This window comes from Phaseolus vulgaris, unplaced genomic scaffold (assembly GCF_000499845.2).
Source record: "Phaseolus vulgaris cultivar G19833 unplaced genomic scaffold, P. vulgaris v2.0 scaffold_425, whole genome shotgun sequence".
NCBI classification, from domain to species: Eukaryota; Viridiplantae; Streptophyta; class Magnoliopsida; order Fabales; family Fabaceae; genus Phaseolus; species Phaseolus vulgaris.
In genome coordinates, this window is record NW_027174232.1 from 3099 (window position 1) to 19548 (window position 16450).

Consider the following 16450-nt stretch of genomic DNA (forward strand, 5'->3'; position numbering starts at 1 on the left):
TTACCCATCGTTCAAGTAGACACTGCTAGTGGAGAAGAAGATGATATTATTCTTCCATCCTTAAAGGTTTCAAAGAGTACAACCTCCACTATTTAAGGTGAAACCCATATCACTCATTCCATCATCTCCACTGGCTACACCTTCTATCATAATTGGAACGTTTGAAAGCAGCCTTTACCAACCACCACCACCTCCTAACTTACATTTCATTCCATCTCCCACCCCAACTAGACACCCTAAACCCTAAACCCTAATGTCTACCCTAGCTAGACTGTCTAGCCTTAGACCACCACCCTTAGATGATCCCCAAAAAGCTAATCATATCAGATCGTCTATATGAATAAATTTTTGTCTTCCATATATACTCTAGAAAGTACCATCATCCATTCATGGAAGAAACTGTACCATTTCACACGCCCTCCAGGACCTACCCCAGTTCCATCCACTATTTCAAGGCTTCTTCAACATAATATTTTGTTACATAGTTTACCAAGGTACTGCATGCTTTGGTTAGACGATCCAGTTGACAGTGTTTCTACACCACTATGGATGAAGAGTCTTGGCTTGTATTGTAGAGGGGATGGTTGAAACAGCTGCAACTGCCACTTCCCTCAAGCTGAATGAGGGAGTACTTCTTCTCTCACTTTTATTATACACATTTATTTATTGATTTTTACATTGAGGACAATGTATGATTTAAGTGTGGGGGAGGAGAATGATAGTTTAGGATTTATCTTTTGTTGATTTGTTTTGTGTTTTTTGTTTTCTTTTATTTATTTGAATTTCTTTTGCTTCTGTTAAAATAAATAAGCTTTTTAGGATTGTCTAATGGCTGACATGTTTTATAATTCTTGAAAATCTTAATTTCTTTATCTTTGTTGTTTGGATTTTCTTAAAAATTGATAATAAGTTGGTTATGAGAAATTTGGGTTGAATCTTTTGATAAACTGTCCCTAGTGAGTTTTTGAGCCTTAATTAATATATCATAATCTTTTTTTAGTGTGTTTACAACTCATGTTTGCTTATACTCTAGAACTTAGCTTGATTCTTTGTTTTACAACTGTGATTTACGTGCATGAACTGATATGATAGAGGCATTTTTGTTTAAATTAACCCACTAGCCATATTAGCCTACCTTATGATAATCCATTTGTTAGCCCTTGAGCTTATAGCCTTTTTCTTATTTTTAACCCTCATTACAAGCCTAAAACTAGTCGAATCCTAAGGTGAGGCTTCTTAGCACTTTGGAACCTTGAAGACACACTCACCGACTAAAGCGTATTAATCCACTAATTAATCAAAGTTCTTGCGAATTACAACTCAAAGAAATACAATGAAATTAGGTCAACAATTTTTTTTATGCACAAAAATTAAAGTCTTATTCTATGCACTCCTTCACTTTTAGTTCCTTTGTGTATATTGTGTATTTTTCAAGTGAGGTTGTGCTGTCCCTTGCTTTGTCTCCTTAGGTTATTCAACCTTGAGTCTTTACTCCAGCTCCCTTTTAGTGATATAGCTTTCACCAAAACAAAATTTTAGCTCCACTACTCACCAAAACACTTTTTAGGTAAATTCCACCAAAGAGGTCAAACAAGTTTAAAGCAACAAAACTCAAATTTTAAAATCAAGGACTACTGCAAATGCAGTTGATATTTGACAAGACTTAAGAGTATTCAATAAAATTGACAAGCAAAAAATTAAGGCACACAAGAAAAGGTAGCACACAAAGTGGAATCCTAGTGAATGGAACTAGAATAGATGAATAAAACCAAAACAGCACTACAGAATTTTTTGTGTAAATTTTTCACAACTTCCCAAATTTATGCTGGACAAAATACTTCAAAATTAAGCTTGAAATTTTAACCACAAGAATATTCAATGTTTTATATCAAAATAGGCGTTGGAATTTCACAAAAAAAGTGAGCCAAATAATTTTAATATTTTTTTAAAGATCACTGCCGCATCACCGTTTTTTCCAGAGTTAGAATTTTGCACTATGTTCGTATGTCATTTTTCATTTTTTTTGTATTTTGAATTTTGATGTACTTCTTTTTTTTACTTTTTCTCAACACATAAAACTACTCAAATCCAAAATTTCAGAATTTTCACCCACAGAATTAATTTCTGGGAAAGATTCCAACCATCACAGTAACAGTGAAAACAGAGAAATCCTAAACTGGAATTAGAAAACAACAATGAAACTTCAAAAATAAAATGGAAATTATTGGAAAAGAACTTGTATGGAACTAACACACAAGTATGAACTCAAATATGAAAATATAAAAGGCACCAAAGCTTCCAAAAACAGAAATATAAACTGCACTCAAAATCAAAATCAAGCAACCAAATCAACAATAAAAGGTACCACTAGGAATTATGACATTGTAGGATGAACATGACTTTGACAAAACTTGTATGGATTCAAAAATAAAAAAGACTCAACCACAAACACTTTGCACCGATTAAAATATCAATAAGACTCAAATAAAATTAAAAACAAAACAGCCAACACAAAATACTCAATGGAACCTAAAAACAGTTTGGAAGCTCAAGAACAATTTGAACCAAAATAAAACCGTACAGCAATTTTAAAAAGCAACACAATTAAAATGACATAAAAAAACAGCAAGAAATCAAGGCAAGATGAACAACACGGATTTGAAGAAAACTCAAAAAATAAAATTAAGAGAACACTTATCTCTTGAAGAACCAAAGCTCTGATACCAAATGATGGGTTGCTACCAAAAGATGGGTTGTTCTTCTTGGAGATTTAAAAAGGGTGGCGGAAGCAATGGATTTATGGATCAAGGAGGGCTCATATAGAGTTATGGGTTCCTTGTAGGTGCATGAAAAGTATGGAGAGTGATTGGTTGGGCCATATCACTTGGAGAAAGGTGGAGGTGAAGATCAAAGTGTCTAACTTAGAGAGACTAGACAAGGGAGTAGAAGCTTGCAATATTTGACAGCATTTTACTCATAAAATTGATCTTATTAAAACATGAGCCAAGCACCCCATTATATAGGTTCAAGTGCTTTGGAGAACAAGGAGCAAGGGTATGAAGGGGAATACACAAAAGAGCGGATGCTAGGGTTTTGACTAAAGTCAATGTCGCACCCTAGGAGCAAAGTTCTAGAAGCTAGGTTAACTTCTTACCCTAAAAAGGCTTTACTCAAGTTACAATGATAAGCACACCCCCCCCCCATTATGCTAAAGGAACCCTATTCTACTAAAATTACAAATAAAGAAACTAGCTCTCATGGCTTGGGCTTTACTTCTTATGGTCCTCTTTGAAACATATAAAGAAATATTTCTCTGTCATCAGTAGTAGAGTCCCAATCTTCTTGAATCCTCTTTGCCATGGACCTAGTTGTTGGGCTTAAAACTAGGGCCCAAGTTTGGGCCTCTTCCATCACAGCCTGGTATTGAAAATGACAAAAATGCCCTTTCAAAATGACGAAAATAACCTTAGAAAAAGAAGGGTGTAAATAAAAATTGCTTCCGAACCTTTTTATCTGGAAATATTTCGGATTTAGATATTCATAACACATTTTTGAATTTCATAAATTTTATCCATAATACATTTTTAATTTTTGTTCCGAATTTTTTTATCTGGAATGTATTTTTTTTATTTTTTAATTATATTTACTATTCCAGATTTTTAAAATTTGGAATAAGGGTAATTTTGGAAATTTGAAAATGATAGGGTGCAGGTTAGAATTGATATGGTGCAGGTTAGAATTGATATGGTGCAGGAAGAAATTGCCATATGTTTATAATTGTATTGGCCAGGAGTGCTCGGGACCTCGGTCCAAGCGTTTACGGTCAACCTCAAATTTTGGGGCCAGTATGGGCCCAAAGGGTGGGTCATGAGCTTGGCCCAGATACTGGTAGACAACTCAAAAAAGATAATTAAATATAAGGAATATCCAGATTGATATAATCTATATGCTAATTAAATATAAATAAAAGTTGTTGGGAATAAAGTAGTTAACATCCGAGAATAAAGGTGCATGTGAACATAATGTTTTATTATTGTTAAGACCCGCCAAATAAAGGTGGGCGTAAGCAATATGTTTTTCTTTATGATTATATGTTTTTTGTTTAGATTATACTCCCTATTGAAATCTTGTTCTGTTGAGATTGGAGAAAATAGTTGAAGGGCTATTTATAAAAGGGGCTTGAGACCCTTAGTAAAGGTACGTTGTTTCTGAATACTTAAGACTGAAACTGATTTGATATTTGAATGCTCTCACTGACTTGATCGTCGGAGTGTGATCAACAGGTAGAGATCCCTTTGCCCCAGTGAAGCACCTTGAAGCAACAATTCGAGTCAAAGCAGAAGATGAGCTTGCCCATTCAGTTTGTCCAAAGTCAACTGGCGAAAATTTGGTGCCCGCCGTAGGGCCCGATAAAACTTGATCTCATCCACATTTGCGACTAAGCCTTCTGACGTGATGAGAAACACAAGGCAAGGCCTGCTGGGATTCGAAGGAAGCGACCCCGCCTATACAACTCATGGAGGTCGTGAGGGCCCTACAAGAGGCGAACGGAGCATAGACGAGATCAAGAGCGGATCCAAGAAGAAGCCAAGGTCGAGCAGGAGAAGCTACAAGCGAAACATGCAGGCATATGTAGATGGCATGGTCGTCATGTCGGAAAGGAAGGATCAACAGATTACCGATTTGGAAGAGTTATTCTCAACAATAGCAAAGTACAACTTAAAGCTTAATCCATATAAGTGTGTGTTTGAGGTAGAAGCAGGGAAGTTCCTTGGCTTCCTACTAATTGAAAGGGGCATACATGTGAACCCCGACAAATGCGCAACTATTAAAGCCTCATGTTTTTTACTCAGACAACATCATGCTTCCCTTAACTCCCTAATTCGTAAACGAGTGGTATAATAAGAGGTCTCTTTTAGGAGTTCCTTTTTAGCCCAAGGGTATGAAGAACTATAATCCATCGTCGAAAGCAACTAAAGCATAAACAAAAGTAGAATACGAATGCAATTCAGGACAGGTAGAATGAATCGAATCGGCGTAAACTAAAGATACATTTCTCGTAATGCATTCAATGAAGTGGAGTTAAGAAGGAAAGGCATACCTTGTTTTCTGGTGAGAGATGTGGCGTGGGAAAGGAGAAGTTTTGGAAAAGGTTTGGAGGCAGAGTGATGAAAATGAAGAAAGTTTGGAGGCAGAGAGATGGAAGTGAAGGGAAAGAGAACATATATTCAAAAAGAAGAAGGTGAAGTGACAGGATTCCCCCAGCGCTGATGCAGGCGCCACATGTACGCTCCAAATTTAATAAGGTGAGATGTCTTTTCACAAGACGCTTCGGTAATCGTGCCCCAGCTACCCTTTGGGGAAACGTCATGTCATTCGCCAGTGTAGGAGAGCCTTTTCGCCTTGTCAAGCTCGACTCGAGCCTGGGGGGCTTGTGTACTAGTTTAACGTTCTCGGATCTTCAGCCCAAGCACTTAAGTGTAGTAAGCTCGGTTAGACAGGTTATGTGAGAAATACCCAGCTCAGCCTGGAACAGGTATGGGCCTAATGACACGTTATGAGGTCGGCCCAGATGTTTTGTAGTCTATTTGGAAAATAAAATTAAAGTAAAAACAATAAAAGGAATAACTAAATTAGTTAAAGTGTATATATATTTTTAATGCAAATAAAAGTTGTTAGGGATGTGGCATTGTACTCGAAAATGAAAGGTACACATTAATAGAATGTACTTATTGGTGAAATTATATTGTTTTGAGATTATATTCTTGTTGTTGAAAATAATTCTGGTTGATGAAAATCGTTGAAGGAATTCTATAAAAGGGGTTTAAGACCCAAGTAAAGGTAAGTTTTTCTAAACCTACATTGATACAGATTGATAGTTTTAATGCTCTCACTGACTTGATCGTCCCCTTCGTCACAAAGCGTTTTCAACTCGATTCAACACCCCAAGCAAAGTCGCTTCAACCAGGAGCTCACTTCCAAGTCCGATCGAGAACATTTTCTATTTTGTCTTTTTGTTTAATGAAATCAACAAGTTATTTCAAAAAAATTAACTTGTTTAAATTTTGTTGATTTATATTGTTAAAAGAAACAATTATCTATTTCCAAAAAAAAAAACAATTAAATGATTTTAACTGCTTTTTGTTTTATAACTAAACAAATTTAATCTGATTCAACAATTTTCATTAAATGATTACACCTTTTTCACATTCTTTGAAAATTTATATAAGGAGATGATCTGAAAATTTCAAAAACATCAATTTTTGAAAGAGAGAACATAGATTGTTTTGAAATTGTTCTTGGAGATTACTTTTGCTTCTTGAATCATTCTTTTGTTAAAGGTTTTCTGGGTTTGAATTTCTCTATGCTTAATTTGTAAAATCACAGGTGTTCTCAAACTTTTATTTTTATTTGTATTCTATTGAAACAAATTTAGATAAAGTTTCTGGATTTCTTGATGTGAGTTGCTTTTAGAATTTCACATTTTAGATGTTTTTACTTGGATTATGATTTTTTATTAACAAGATAGGTGAAACTCAGTGAATATTGACATTGAACACAAACTTAACCAAGTGGTTAAGTAAGTGTGAAGGTTCTCTTCAAAAGAGAAAAAAAAAAACAAAATTACTAAGATGATGATAATTGTGAAAATTAAAGAAAGACAAAGAAAGATAGAGACCGAATTGAAAAGGAAGATGAAGAGCAGAACAATAAAGAGATAAATGAATAAAAAGAAATGAAGAGCAAAGGCGAAAATGAAGAGTAAGAGTAAGGAGTAGAGGAAGCTTAGGGAGTGGAGAGAAATGAATTGGGAACACGCCACTTCGAGGAGGAAGCTCCAAGATGAGTGAGGATGGAGTCGCCACTTACAACTATCTCTGCCAAGATAAGACATAGAAAAATATAGGAACACTCTAGACTCACTCAATAAGAGTTTCTTTACTTCAAAATTCAATGTGATTTACAAAAGGGGAGACACTCTATTATAGATATGAGTGCCTTGGAGAGGAAGAGGAAGGGTAGGGCATAAATGACTACAAGCTTCTAGAAACTAGGTCAAATGTGAGCACATGGGGGAGTCTTCTATAATCTAGGTCAAAGGTGAGCACATGGGTGGCACGTGGGTGATCTTCTAGAAACTAGGGTTTCTAGAAGCTTAAGCTAGCTTAGTATGCTTCTAATTGGGCTAATGTGAACTCGATTGATTACAAATTAAACTTGTCTTAAAAAGAATAGAAGGAAAAATAATTGATACTCTGGATATGCTCAGTTGTTCTTCTCCTGAGGATCTTCTGATGCATGGTGGGTCCCTGTGTCTCCGTCTAAGATGTTTAACCTAGCCTTGAATAGTCTTTTGGGCTCGTGGTCAGCTTCTTGTAAAATTGGGTCATATCATTTCTGCTGAGTGATTGTTCTTGTGGGGTTCAAAAACTAAACTCTTGGTTGTATCTTGTGTAATCTTTGTTCTTAGTTTAGTGAATTCTTAGTTGTTTTACTGAGGACTGAATGTAACTTTTGGTGTACGAGTGAACTAGTATAAATCATTTGTGTGTGTGTCTCTCTCTCTCATAACTGCTTTTTTCTGTTGCTTTATAATTTTTGGCAATATTTCAATTGATTGAATAAAATGTAATAACCAGCTAATATTTGGTGTATATGTTTGTTTTTCTTTTTATAATCAGTTGAACAAAAAATCAATTTATTTATTTTATTAAATTTTCAATCTGACTGCATCTTTTGTGAAAATATTTTGAAAAGCAACTCACCCCTCTTATTTTAGGCCAACTATTCTAACACTTTCGTGATGTAATCTGAAACAAAAAATGAACATGATAATAGAGAGAATAAATTTTGAAAATTTAAAATATATGAAGGTGTAGGTTGACATTATGGGAGTGCAAGATCTGCTAGCCTCTAAATGGTTGGAGTTGCTGGTGAATTTCTTCATGCATCTCCATGGTTTCTTCCTACACCTTCATAGGGGTGGTGAAATTTCCATTTTACCCTTAATAAAAATAAATAAACTAACTCACAACATCTTTTTTTCATCTTCTTCATCTTTCTAGCCTCCATCTTTTTTCGGTAAACATTAACGACCAAGGGAGCCTTCTCAACCTCCCAATGGTTTCGTCGCAACCATAACTTCATAGCAAAAAAGAACCTTCTAATTCTCCTTATCTTCTCATTCTGAAAATCATGAACAACCTAATTAGCAGTATACACATCCTGATAAGAGGAGCATCTATCGTGAGGAAGAAAAAGAGCGTCTACTGTGAGGAAGAAAAAGAGCGTCTACTGTGAGGAAGAAGAAAAAACATCACAACAGAGTGTCTATCACGAGGAAGAAGAAAAGTGTCTAGCACGAACATCTATGTAGAGAGAGATCACTTGATAGTTACCAAGCATCTAAGGCCTATTGTGAGAGATTTCGAAGAACACATGCATCAAAAAATGGGGACCCCTAAACGAATTTTGATTACGTCAAGAAGAAGACACACCAAAGAGATGAGCATGAGAAAGAACAAAGATAAAAGAGAAAATTAAATACGTAACATATCCTTGAACGTAACAAACACAACAAAACACCCAACAACCTCAAAGTACAACTATATTGTATTATGTGAAAGAAAGATTATGTAGTTTACAAATTGATAATGCAACTTCATTACTAGCACATTTAATGATATACTTAAGGTAAAGATAAGCCTGAATTTTATTGAGTTTCTGACCAACATCAATTTGTCCATTAATTTGATAAACACAGTTAATTAAAATAAAGCATTCATGAAAATCAAATTAAAGAAGAGAAAAAATTGGTATGCATCTCTTATAATAGTTCATGCAATAAAACAAATCAAATCAGAAAAAGAAAAACCTAAACGAATTGTATTCTAGAATCTGCAACAAGGAATGTAAAATACTATTCCAAATTTAAAAATACATTATAGATTATATTGTCTATCATAATTCATTTTAGATTGTACACTCCAAAGATAATTATGAATGTGGAAATACCTTTCAAATTGTACCATTCATAATGCATCATACTAGACCGTATAATTTGGAAAAAAAATTAAAATAAATTTTTAGATTGTACTATTTAGAATATATTAAATCTGAAATAAGTTAAATTTGGAATAAGTTTTTCAATTGTATAATCCATAATATATTTTCTAAGAAAATATTCAACATATTACAATCCAAAATAAAAATTATATTTCAATAATTTATATTTCAGATTATACAATACAAAATATATAAAATCTAAATTTTTATTCTAAACTTTATAATCTTTAAAGTTTCCAAATTTCCCAATCCAAAATTGAAAAACCACATGATTCATAAGGGTATTTTTGAAGTTTACAGAGAGGAAGAAATTCCCCGGTTGCTGACACACCTTCACAAGGCCCACATCGCAGAAGCCCAAAGCAGAAGAAATCGCAGGAAACCTCCAGATAATCGAAAAAGCGTAGGCCAAAATATTTATAATAAAAACACCAATTTCGTTCAAACAAAGAAGAAAAGGTGAAGTTTCAGTGAGGGTTTAGTTTGAGCCATGTTCTTCTTCTTCGTGGGAGGGTTACAGCAAGAGGTGCGACAGGTTCTGAAATCCGGTGTGAGCAAGTGCACGTACTGCGGCAACAGCGTCGATCTCGTGAACTCCGACAAGGTTCTCAATCTCTCTTCTTCGTTCCCGTGTGGCGGTGGCCGGCCAAGGATCCTCTCTTCCATTGCTCATATTGTAAGAACTTCTCTTCCTACAATTACTCTCTGCCGCCCACCTCCGAATCGCCGGCAGCGGTGGCCGAAGCCTTGCGCTGCCGCTTCTGCGACCGCGAGGTGGAGGCGGACTTCCGATTCTGCCCCTTCTGCGGATCCGATCTGTGAACGTAAAATTTGGAGAGGTTTTGGGAAAAATTGAAGGTAATAAATGAAATTTGAGGGTTTGTTAGTTTACTATCATGTTGTAATGTTGAATACTATGATCTTTTATTTCTTTTGAAATTAGATAATAATTTCGGAACTTGTACTTGAATGCAATATGCCTATGCTGAGTGGAAACTTTGTATTAAATTTTTAGTTTCTTTATGACTTTATTTAGAAATAATGGCTAATTTCTTTCAATTTGTTGAAAAATTAATAAATAATAATTTTTTCTTTAGAATATATTTTTGGGGAAGGTATAAGAGATTAAAAGTTTTAAAAGAGCAGGATTATGATAGGCCAAAAAAAAATTACAGTGTTTAAGGAAAAATTATTCGACTTAAATAAGGATAGTAAAATCTGTATAGGCCTTAATGATGTTGATTTAGATTATGGCATTTACTTCCAAACACCAAATCATATTGTATGAGATTTTTGTCTGCTTAAGAAGTATAAAATATTATTTAAGTACTTGTTTGAAATTGAGAAGCACGGTGAAGTATAGTTATTGAAATTTAGAAAGTAGCAAATAAGTTTCAATTTTAAAATTTATTTAACATTTTTTAGCATCAGAAAGAAACTATGTAGAATAAATCTTAATGTCTTCATCCACTATCCGTGTTTATCTGCATTCTTTTGTAATTTCAAAGATCACAGTGAAATGATAATTCCAAACCTTGGATTCATTCATTAGAAACACAATAAAAAGTTAAACACAAGTCTGAGGTTGTAAACCCTAAATTAAATAGCATTGCATAAATATTGTTTGATACTACATGCCCTCTTGTTCCAGGGTGAGGTTAAGGCACCAGCGGAGATGGTGCAGATATCAGAAGAAGGTAAAAAAATGATTGGCACTGTACACAATTTGACAAAAAGAAAAAGGAAAAAGGGTGAAAAGGTGTCAAGACTTGTGTATTTGGAAAGGAACAGCCTCTTATTACAACAGTTCCCGGATGGTCTTGCAGAGATGTAGCCTTGAGTTGAAAAAAAAAATTGACTATTGGAGGATTGAAGAAGCACTGTTTATTCTGTATTTGATCTAGGAGGTGAATGGTAGTTGTTTATCTCCTCGCTCTAATGCATCTCTCCACAATCTGTATCTCACCCCAAGCTTGTCATAGGATACTGGAAAATTCCATACATTTGCACCATTGTTCATTCGTTCCTGCTGCCCCACCACTAGCCGCAGATCCTCATTTAAAACCTTTTTGTACATGAACATCCAAACAGCAATTAGCACAAAGATAACATTTATTGAAGGACAAAACTTACATCAAGTTTTTCGTGTCCTTGTTATTAACTTGTGTATTTAAATTAAATGATGACATATCATGAGTTGAGAACTTTCTTGATGAGAACATGATCATTTTATTTAACTACAGAATTGTACCTTAATAATAATCAATAAAAATTCAAATCTTATTGAATATTAAATTATAAGAAAAGGAAGAATAATGACAGATTTTTTGGGCTTCCTAGAGGCAAATGCATATTATGGATTGTGGGAGCAAGATTTCATTTTATTTGTTAGTACAAAAAACATAAACTTATCCCCATTTTCACATATTACAACTGTGTTCAGAGCTCAAATATTCTAAGTTTTCCAATATAATTAATTAAAATGTATATCTTGCCCTTGTGTTCAAGTATTTTATATTTATTTTCTCATAATTAATTACTTTGTAAAACCTTGTGATATTTTACTTTTGTTAAAATATTATAAATTATTGTTTATTACTACGTGTTTTTTTTTTTTGCTAGTAGTGTTTTTTTTAATCTTAAGCATGTTTAAATATCCCAAAGGGTATTTGCGGTAAAACCAGGTAGTCCTTCGAGACATAATTTCATTCGGGTAAATGATTTTCTTAAGTCTCTAAAAATATTAAATTCTTTCGCATGGATCCCGAAAGCGGAGAAATTCCAAATAAAACCCTGAAACTAGGACTATTTTACTGAAGTCCCTAAATTAATTACTTTCATTTTGATCCGAAAGGTATGTGTTATATTATCACTTAAACTAACGCCGGAATGAAGTTCTTGAGACTTTTATTAATTTCCTTTGTTTAGAGAGAAAGATGAGCACGCCTAACCCTTTCTACCCTTTTTTTCTTCTTCTGTTTTTCCTCCCTAATTCAAACCTGGTTATCGAACATAGTTAAATATGAATTCATTATTCGAAAAACTTTACCTGTTCTGCGAAATGCTTCCATAGGTATTGCATTAAAGGTATATGCTTAAGCAGAGGAGCGAAATCCAGTGACATTCTATATAGCAATCTTGTCTTTTGTTTTGAAGATGGTAAAGACATGTAGTTGGTGCAGGTGCGTTGAACATTCCCTGGTGTTTTGTCCCTCCAGTTTCCCAGGCTTTGAAATTCCAATGGTTGATAGAACCATGCAAGGTGGTCGAAACTCCATATCAATAGGATAAGGGTCCCAGTATCCTTGCAGGCCAGATGCAGGTGTCAAAAATTTCACCAAGCTGCAAGTTCAAATTCATGCAAGGAGAATGAATAAGCTAGAAGATTACTATTTCATACATATAACAGAGAGCTGAAATATTCCATTCATAAGCAATGCAAAATAAGTGTTACTACAGTATGATATTGAACTATTAAACGCAGAAAAATATCACTTCCAATGCTTTTACAGTAAAATTGTCAATGGAAAGACTTCGTAGAGGGCATTGTAATCCCTTAATCATTTGTTATCTATTCTGAATGACAATTGCTTTCAGTTTTAAAAGAGTATAAACCAAACAAACCTGGGAACACTCCATCCTTTAGCGAATGTTGAAGTGTGAGTAAAAGGGGCATGGGCAAGATCCAAAAGATTGTCCAAAAGTAAACCATGCTCGATTGGAAGTTCCATCACAATCTGCAACAAGTGAAGAGAGACCAAGTAAGAAGACACATGATTATAATTATAATTCTTTATCTTGCATTGAACATCATACCTAAGGGAACAGATTATGTTCATAACATACCTCAGCATGGATTTCAAATCCAGAAGGAGGTAGTAAAGATGGAAGGGTAGCTGTTGGTGGTTCATTGCCAGGCCAAATCCAGATCATTCCTCCTTTTCAAAGCATGGAACTGACTTTATTTTCACATTCAGAAGTCGAGTAGATGGCATTTTCTCACATTTTCCATCAGTGGTATATTCCCAGCCTGATATCCAATCATTTGGTAATTTTAGAGTCTGTAAATTTCAGTGTACAAATAACTCATTCATAGGACATAATTTGTCCCAGTGATGACTAACCATGGTAGGGGCATTGGATACGACCCTCATTTACTGAACCAAGGTGCAGAGGACAGGCTCTGTGTGCACAAGTATTCTGGACACATCCAGGCTTTCCATCTTTCCCTCTGAAGATAACCCATGGTTCCTCAAAACATTCTATTGGGATCTGAGACAGCAAAAGGCAAACACGCTAATGAGAATTCACATTTAGCTTAGAGCATGTCTATCTTTCATCCGACATGACACCCCATTACCACCAAGAAAAATTGAAAACAACAATAAAGAAGCTGTTTTCCAATGCTCTAAGCATCAAATATTGAAACGTTTTTATTTGCTGCTATAAGTCATAATGTGCCACAAAAAGACATTTTAGGTATAGTCAATTGGGAAGATTAGGATAGAAACCTTAAATTCAGATCTCTAAGAGGTGAAAAAATATTTCCAATGCTCATTTCGTTTGAAATACACAAATATGATAGATATTTTTTCAGAAAAAAAAAAGACACTTAAGATACATAGGCACATACCATGGTATCATCCTTTAGGTTGCTAGAGAAAGCAACAGGATACCAGAAATTCTTCAAGTGGGGATGGTATGACTGAACTGGGCCTGATATGTTCAAGTTTTTCCGTGGCTGCCTTCTCTTTTCTGTAACTACAGAATTTGCAGATGTACTGGGAGAAGATGATGTTTGGGAAATTTCAGCTGGGCTTCTGTCTTGCAACAGCTTATCATTTACCAATTCTTCCATATAAGCAAGCTTATCTAAAGCAGTGGTAACCCTTGCTTCAGATATATGAACCTGTTTTTGTTCATTTGCATAAATTTAGTGGCAGATTAGTAACGAATTTACAAGTTTCTGCCATGTTAGATTTCAAGTTATGCTGACTGGTCTATCACTGGTAAAATTCAATACCTGTCTGTGTGCGTGTTCTAATTCATCCTGCAACCCAGCTAGCTCCTTTTTCAAGGTGCCAATTGATTTAAATTCACGAGCTAGAGGATTGAGTACTTCAACCACCTACGCTCATAATTTTGAAGGTGTAAATCAACACATGGTGGAAAATGCATAGCTCAATGAGTAAAAGGGTAAAAGGGCGTAGTGAAACAAAAACCATATTGTATTGACACAATATGATCCAGTGACCAAGATTACAAATGTCAAAATTCTTAAAAACCAAACATCATCAAACAGCATAATTCATTCAAGCATCAAATTGATTCTATACAACAATAACATAAAATGAAACCGGTTGAAACCTTTTCATGGAGGAGCATGATTGTAAGCACATCTTGCCGAGCTCGCCAATCTAAGTACTGAATATCATGTCTTGCCACTTCCAGGGCTTGATATACATCCAAAACCTTCCCTTTATTCTGTGTAATCTTGGATCTTGGATCCTCAACATCAAAAAGCGCACCCCATGAATTTTTCTTGTCTTCTTCTCCATATACAGCAAACACTTTAAATCTACATTTCAAATCCTGAAATTTGACATGCCCCAAAAAAATTAAGCCAGAGTATGCAGTACCAGAAAATCAAGCTCCTTTGAAGGAAAAACTTGCTATATATTAACTACTCATATAGATAAAGGTTTAACAAGAGGAACACGCACCCAACCAGCGTTAACTAATGAAACATGTAACAAACAGTGCATATTAATGTCATTTTACCGATCATTATACTTACAATTGAGCCAAAACTAAATACACATGCCAACTTCTAATCTTCAACTCAATTGTGCTCACACACAAAAAAAAAAAATCTGAAGTAGACTAGGATGAACAAATTTCCCTCCATGTCTACGATGCAATGCACCCTTCCAAGGGTAGAAGTTAAACAATCACAGATGGCCAACTAAGTTCATGTCATTTAAATGTGTACACTTACACGGTCAAACCATTCAATCACAAACAATCGTTGCAAATAATCATTGGTCCAACATTTAAGATAATTATTGTAGCCTCTAGTCATTAAATAATTAACTTAAACTTTACTTTTACCCTTACCATTACCTTAATCAAAAGAAAGCAGCTAAGTACAAGAAAACAGACGTAGAAGAAGAAATAAAGTTACCTTTTTGTGTCAAATTTGGAAGCTCTAAGGAAAATTGGAAGAGAGAGAGCTGAAGCAGTAGCGATGGCATTCATGGCGGAGAAGAAAGGAGAGTGGGTGTGAAGAAGAGAAGAGAAGAGAAGCATGAAGAAGAGAAGAAGAAAATTTTGTTGATAAGAGGTTGGTGTTGCGCGCGATCTCGCTTTGCCCTCGGTGGAGCGCCACGTGGAATCGTTGTTGCCAACGTGGCAGATACTTCTACCACATGCTTCTCGAACTATCTCGCTAGCGCAGTCCCACACTATCCTCTTGCTCTCTGTTTTTTGTCCTTCCTAGGATTTTGATTTGCGGAAAGAAAAAATTAAAAAAGAAAAAAGAAAATGCGGCATTAATTGTGGCCAGAGATTTTTCAAAGTAAACACTGCCAAAGACCTTCGCCTCGTATATGTGGCTGTACTGTGCCAACTGCGATTTAGTTTGGGGTTTCTAAAATCACCAATACAGATATTTTTAGCTGCAAAACTTTTTTTCTATATTATTCCCTAAGTTATACTTAGTTTGTTCCTATTTTTTAAAATTAGATGTTACTTTTTATATTATGACAAAAAAAAATCAATTTTTTCCAACATTTTAAATATTCTCAATTTGATTTAATTTTAAAAAAGCTAGTTAACAGAATTTATTATGTAATATTTGTGACTCACACAAAGTAAAATTCTGTTTAAAATTATCGGTTGTTCATGTCATACATCCATCAATAAGTCAACTTTAATGATGTGTAATATATAACTAATATCATGTGTCATTCTTTTAATATTGTTATATCAATTTGATGAAAGAAATTACATTTACTTGTTTTTTTACAGTAAAATTAAATTTATAATGTTCAAAATAGTATAATGAGATTAAAAATATCATTATAATATAGACTATTTTGGGAGTAGAGGATCTGCAGGTGTGGGCGAATCGGTTTCTAATTTATTATGAAAATGTGAGACAAATTTATTAGGTTGGTTTGATGATTTGTTTAGATTTCTTCAGTATAATTTGTAATTCGTGCGAATTAAGGATGGGGTGGGACGGATCAGTTTGCAAGTTCACACAATAATAAAACATGTGTTTCTTTCTATATCCCCTCAAATATCTTGTTGCACCCCATTAATCGTAGAAATCAAATTTCAAAAGTTAAAATAGTTGTTATATATTCTAGAAGGTAAGATA

At 34.5% G+C, this 16450-nt stretch overlaps 1 protein-coding gene and 1 pseudogene across 1 annotated transcript; one reads left to right on the forward strand and one right to left on the reverse strand.

Moving 5' to 3' along the window:
• Positions 1-9501: 9501 nt before the first annotated feature.
• On the forward strand, positions 9502-10900 carry LOC137817637 (uncharacterized; annotated as a pseudogene).
• Positions 10760-15364, reverse strand: LOC137817638 (chlorophyllide a oxygenase, chloroplastic-like). The gene is given in 12 exon segments (XM_068620907.1): positions 10760-11131; positions 12116-12230; positions 12232-12408; positions 12691-12803; positions 12913-13004; positions 13007-13096; positions 13191-13338; positions 13700-13975; positions 14090-14194; positions 14434-14658; position 15178; positions 15251-15364. Coding segments are annotated over 12 exon segments (1581 nt in total). The 5' UTR covers positions 15325-15364; the 3' UTR covers positions 10760-10966.
• Between the last annotated feature and the right edge of the window lie 1086 nt (positions 15365-16450).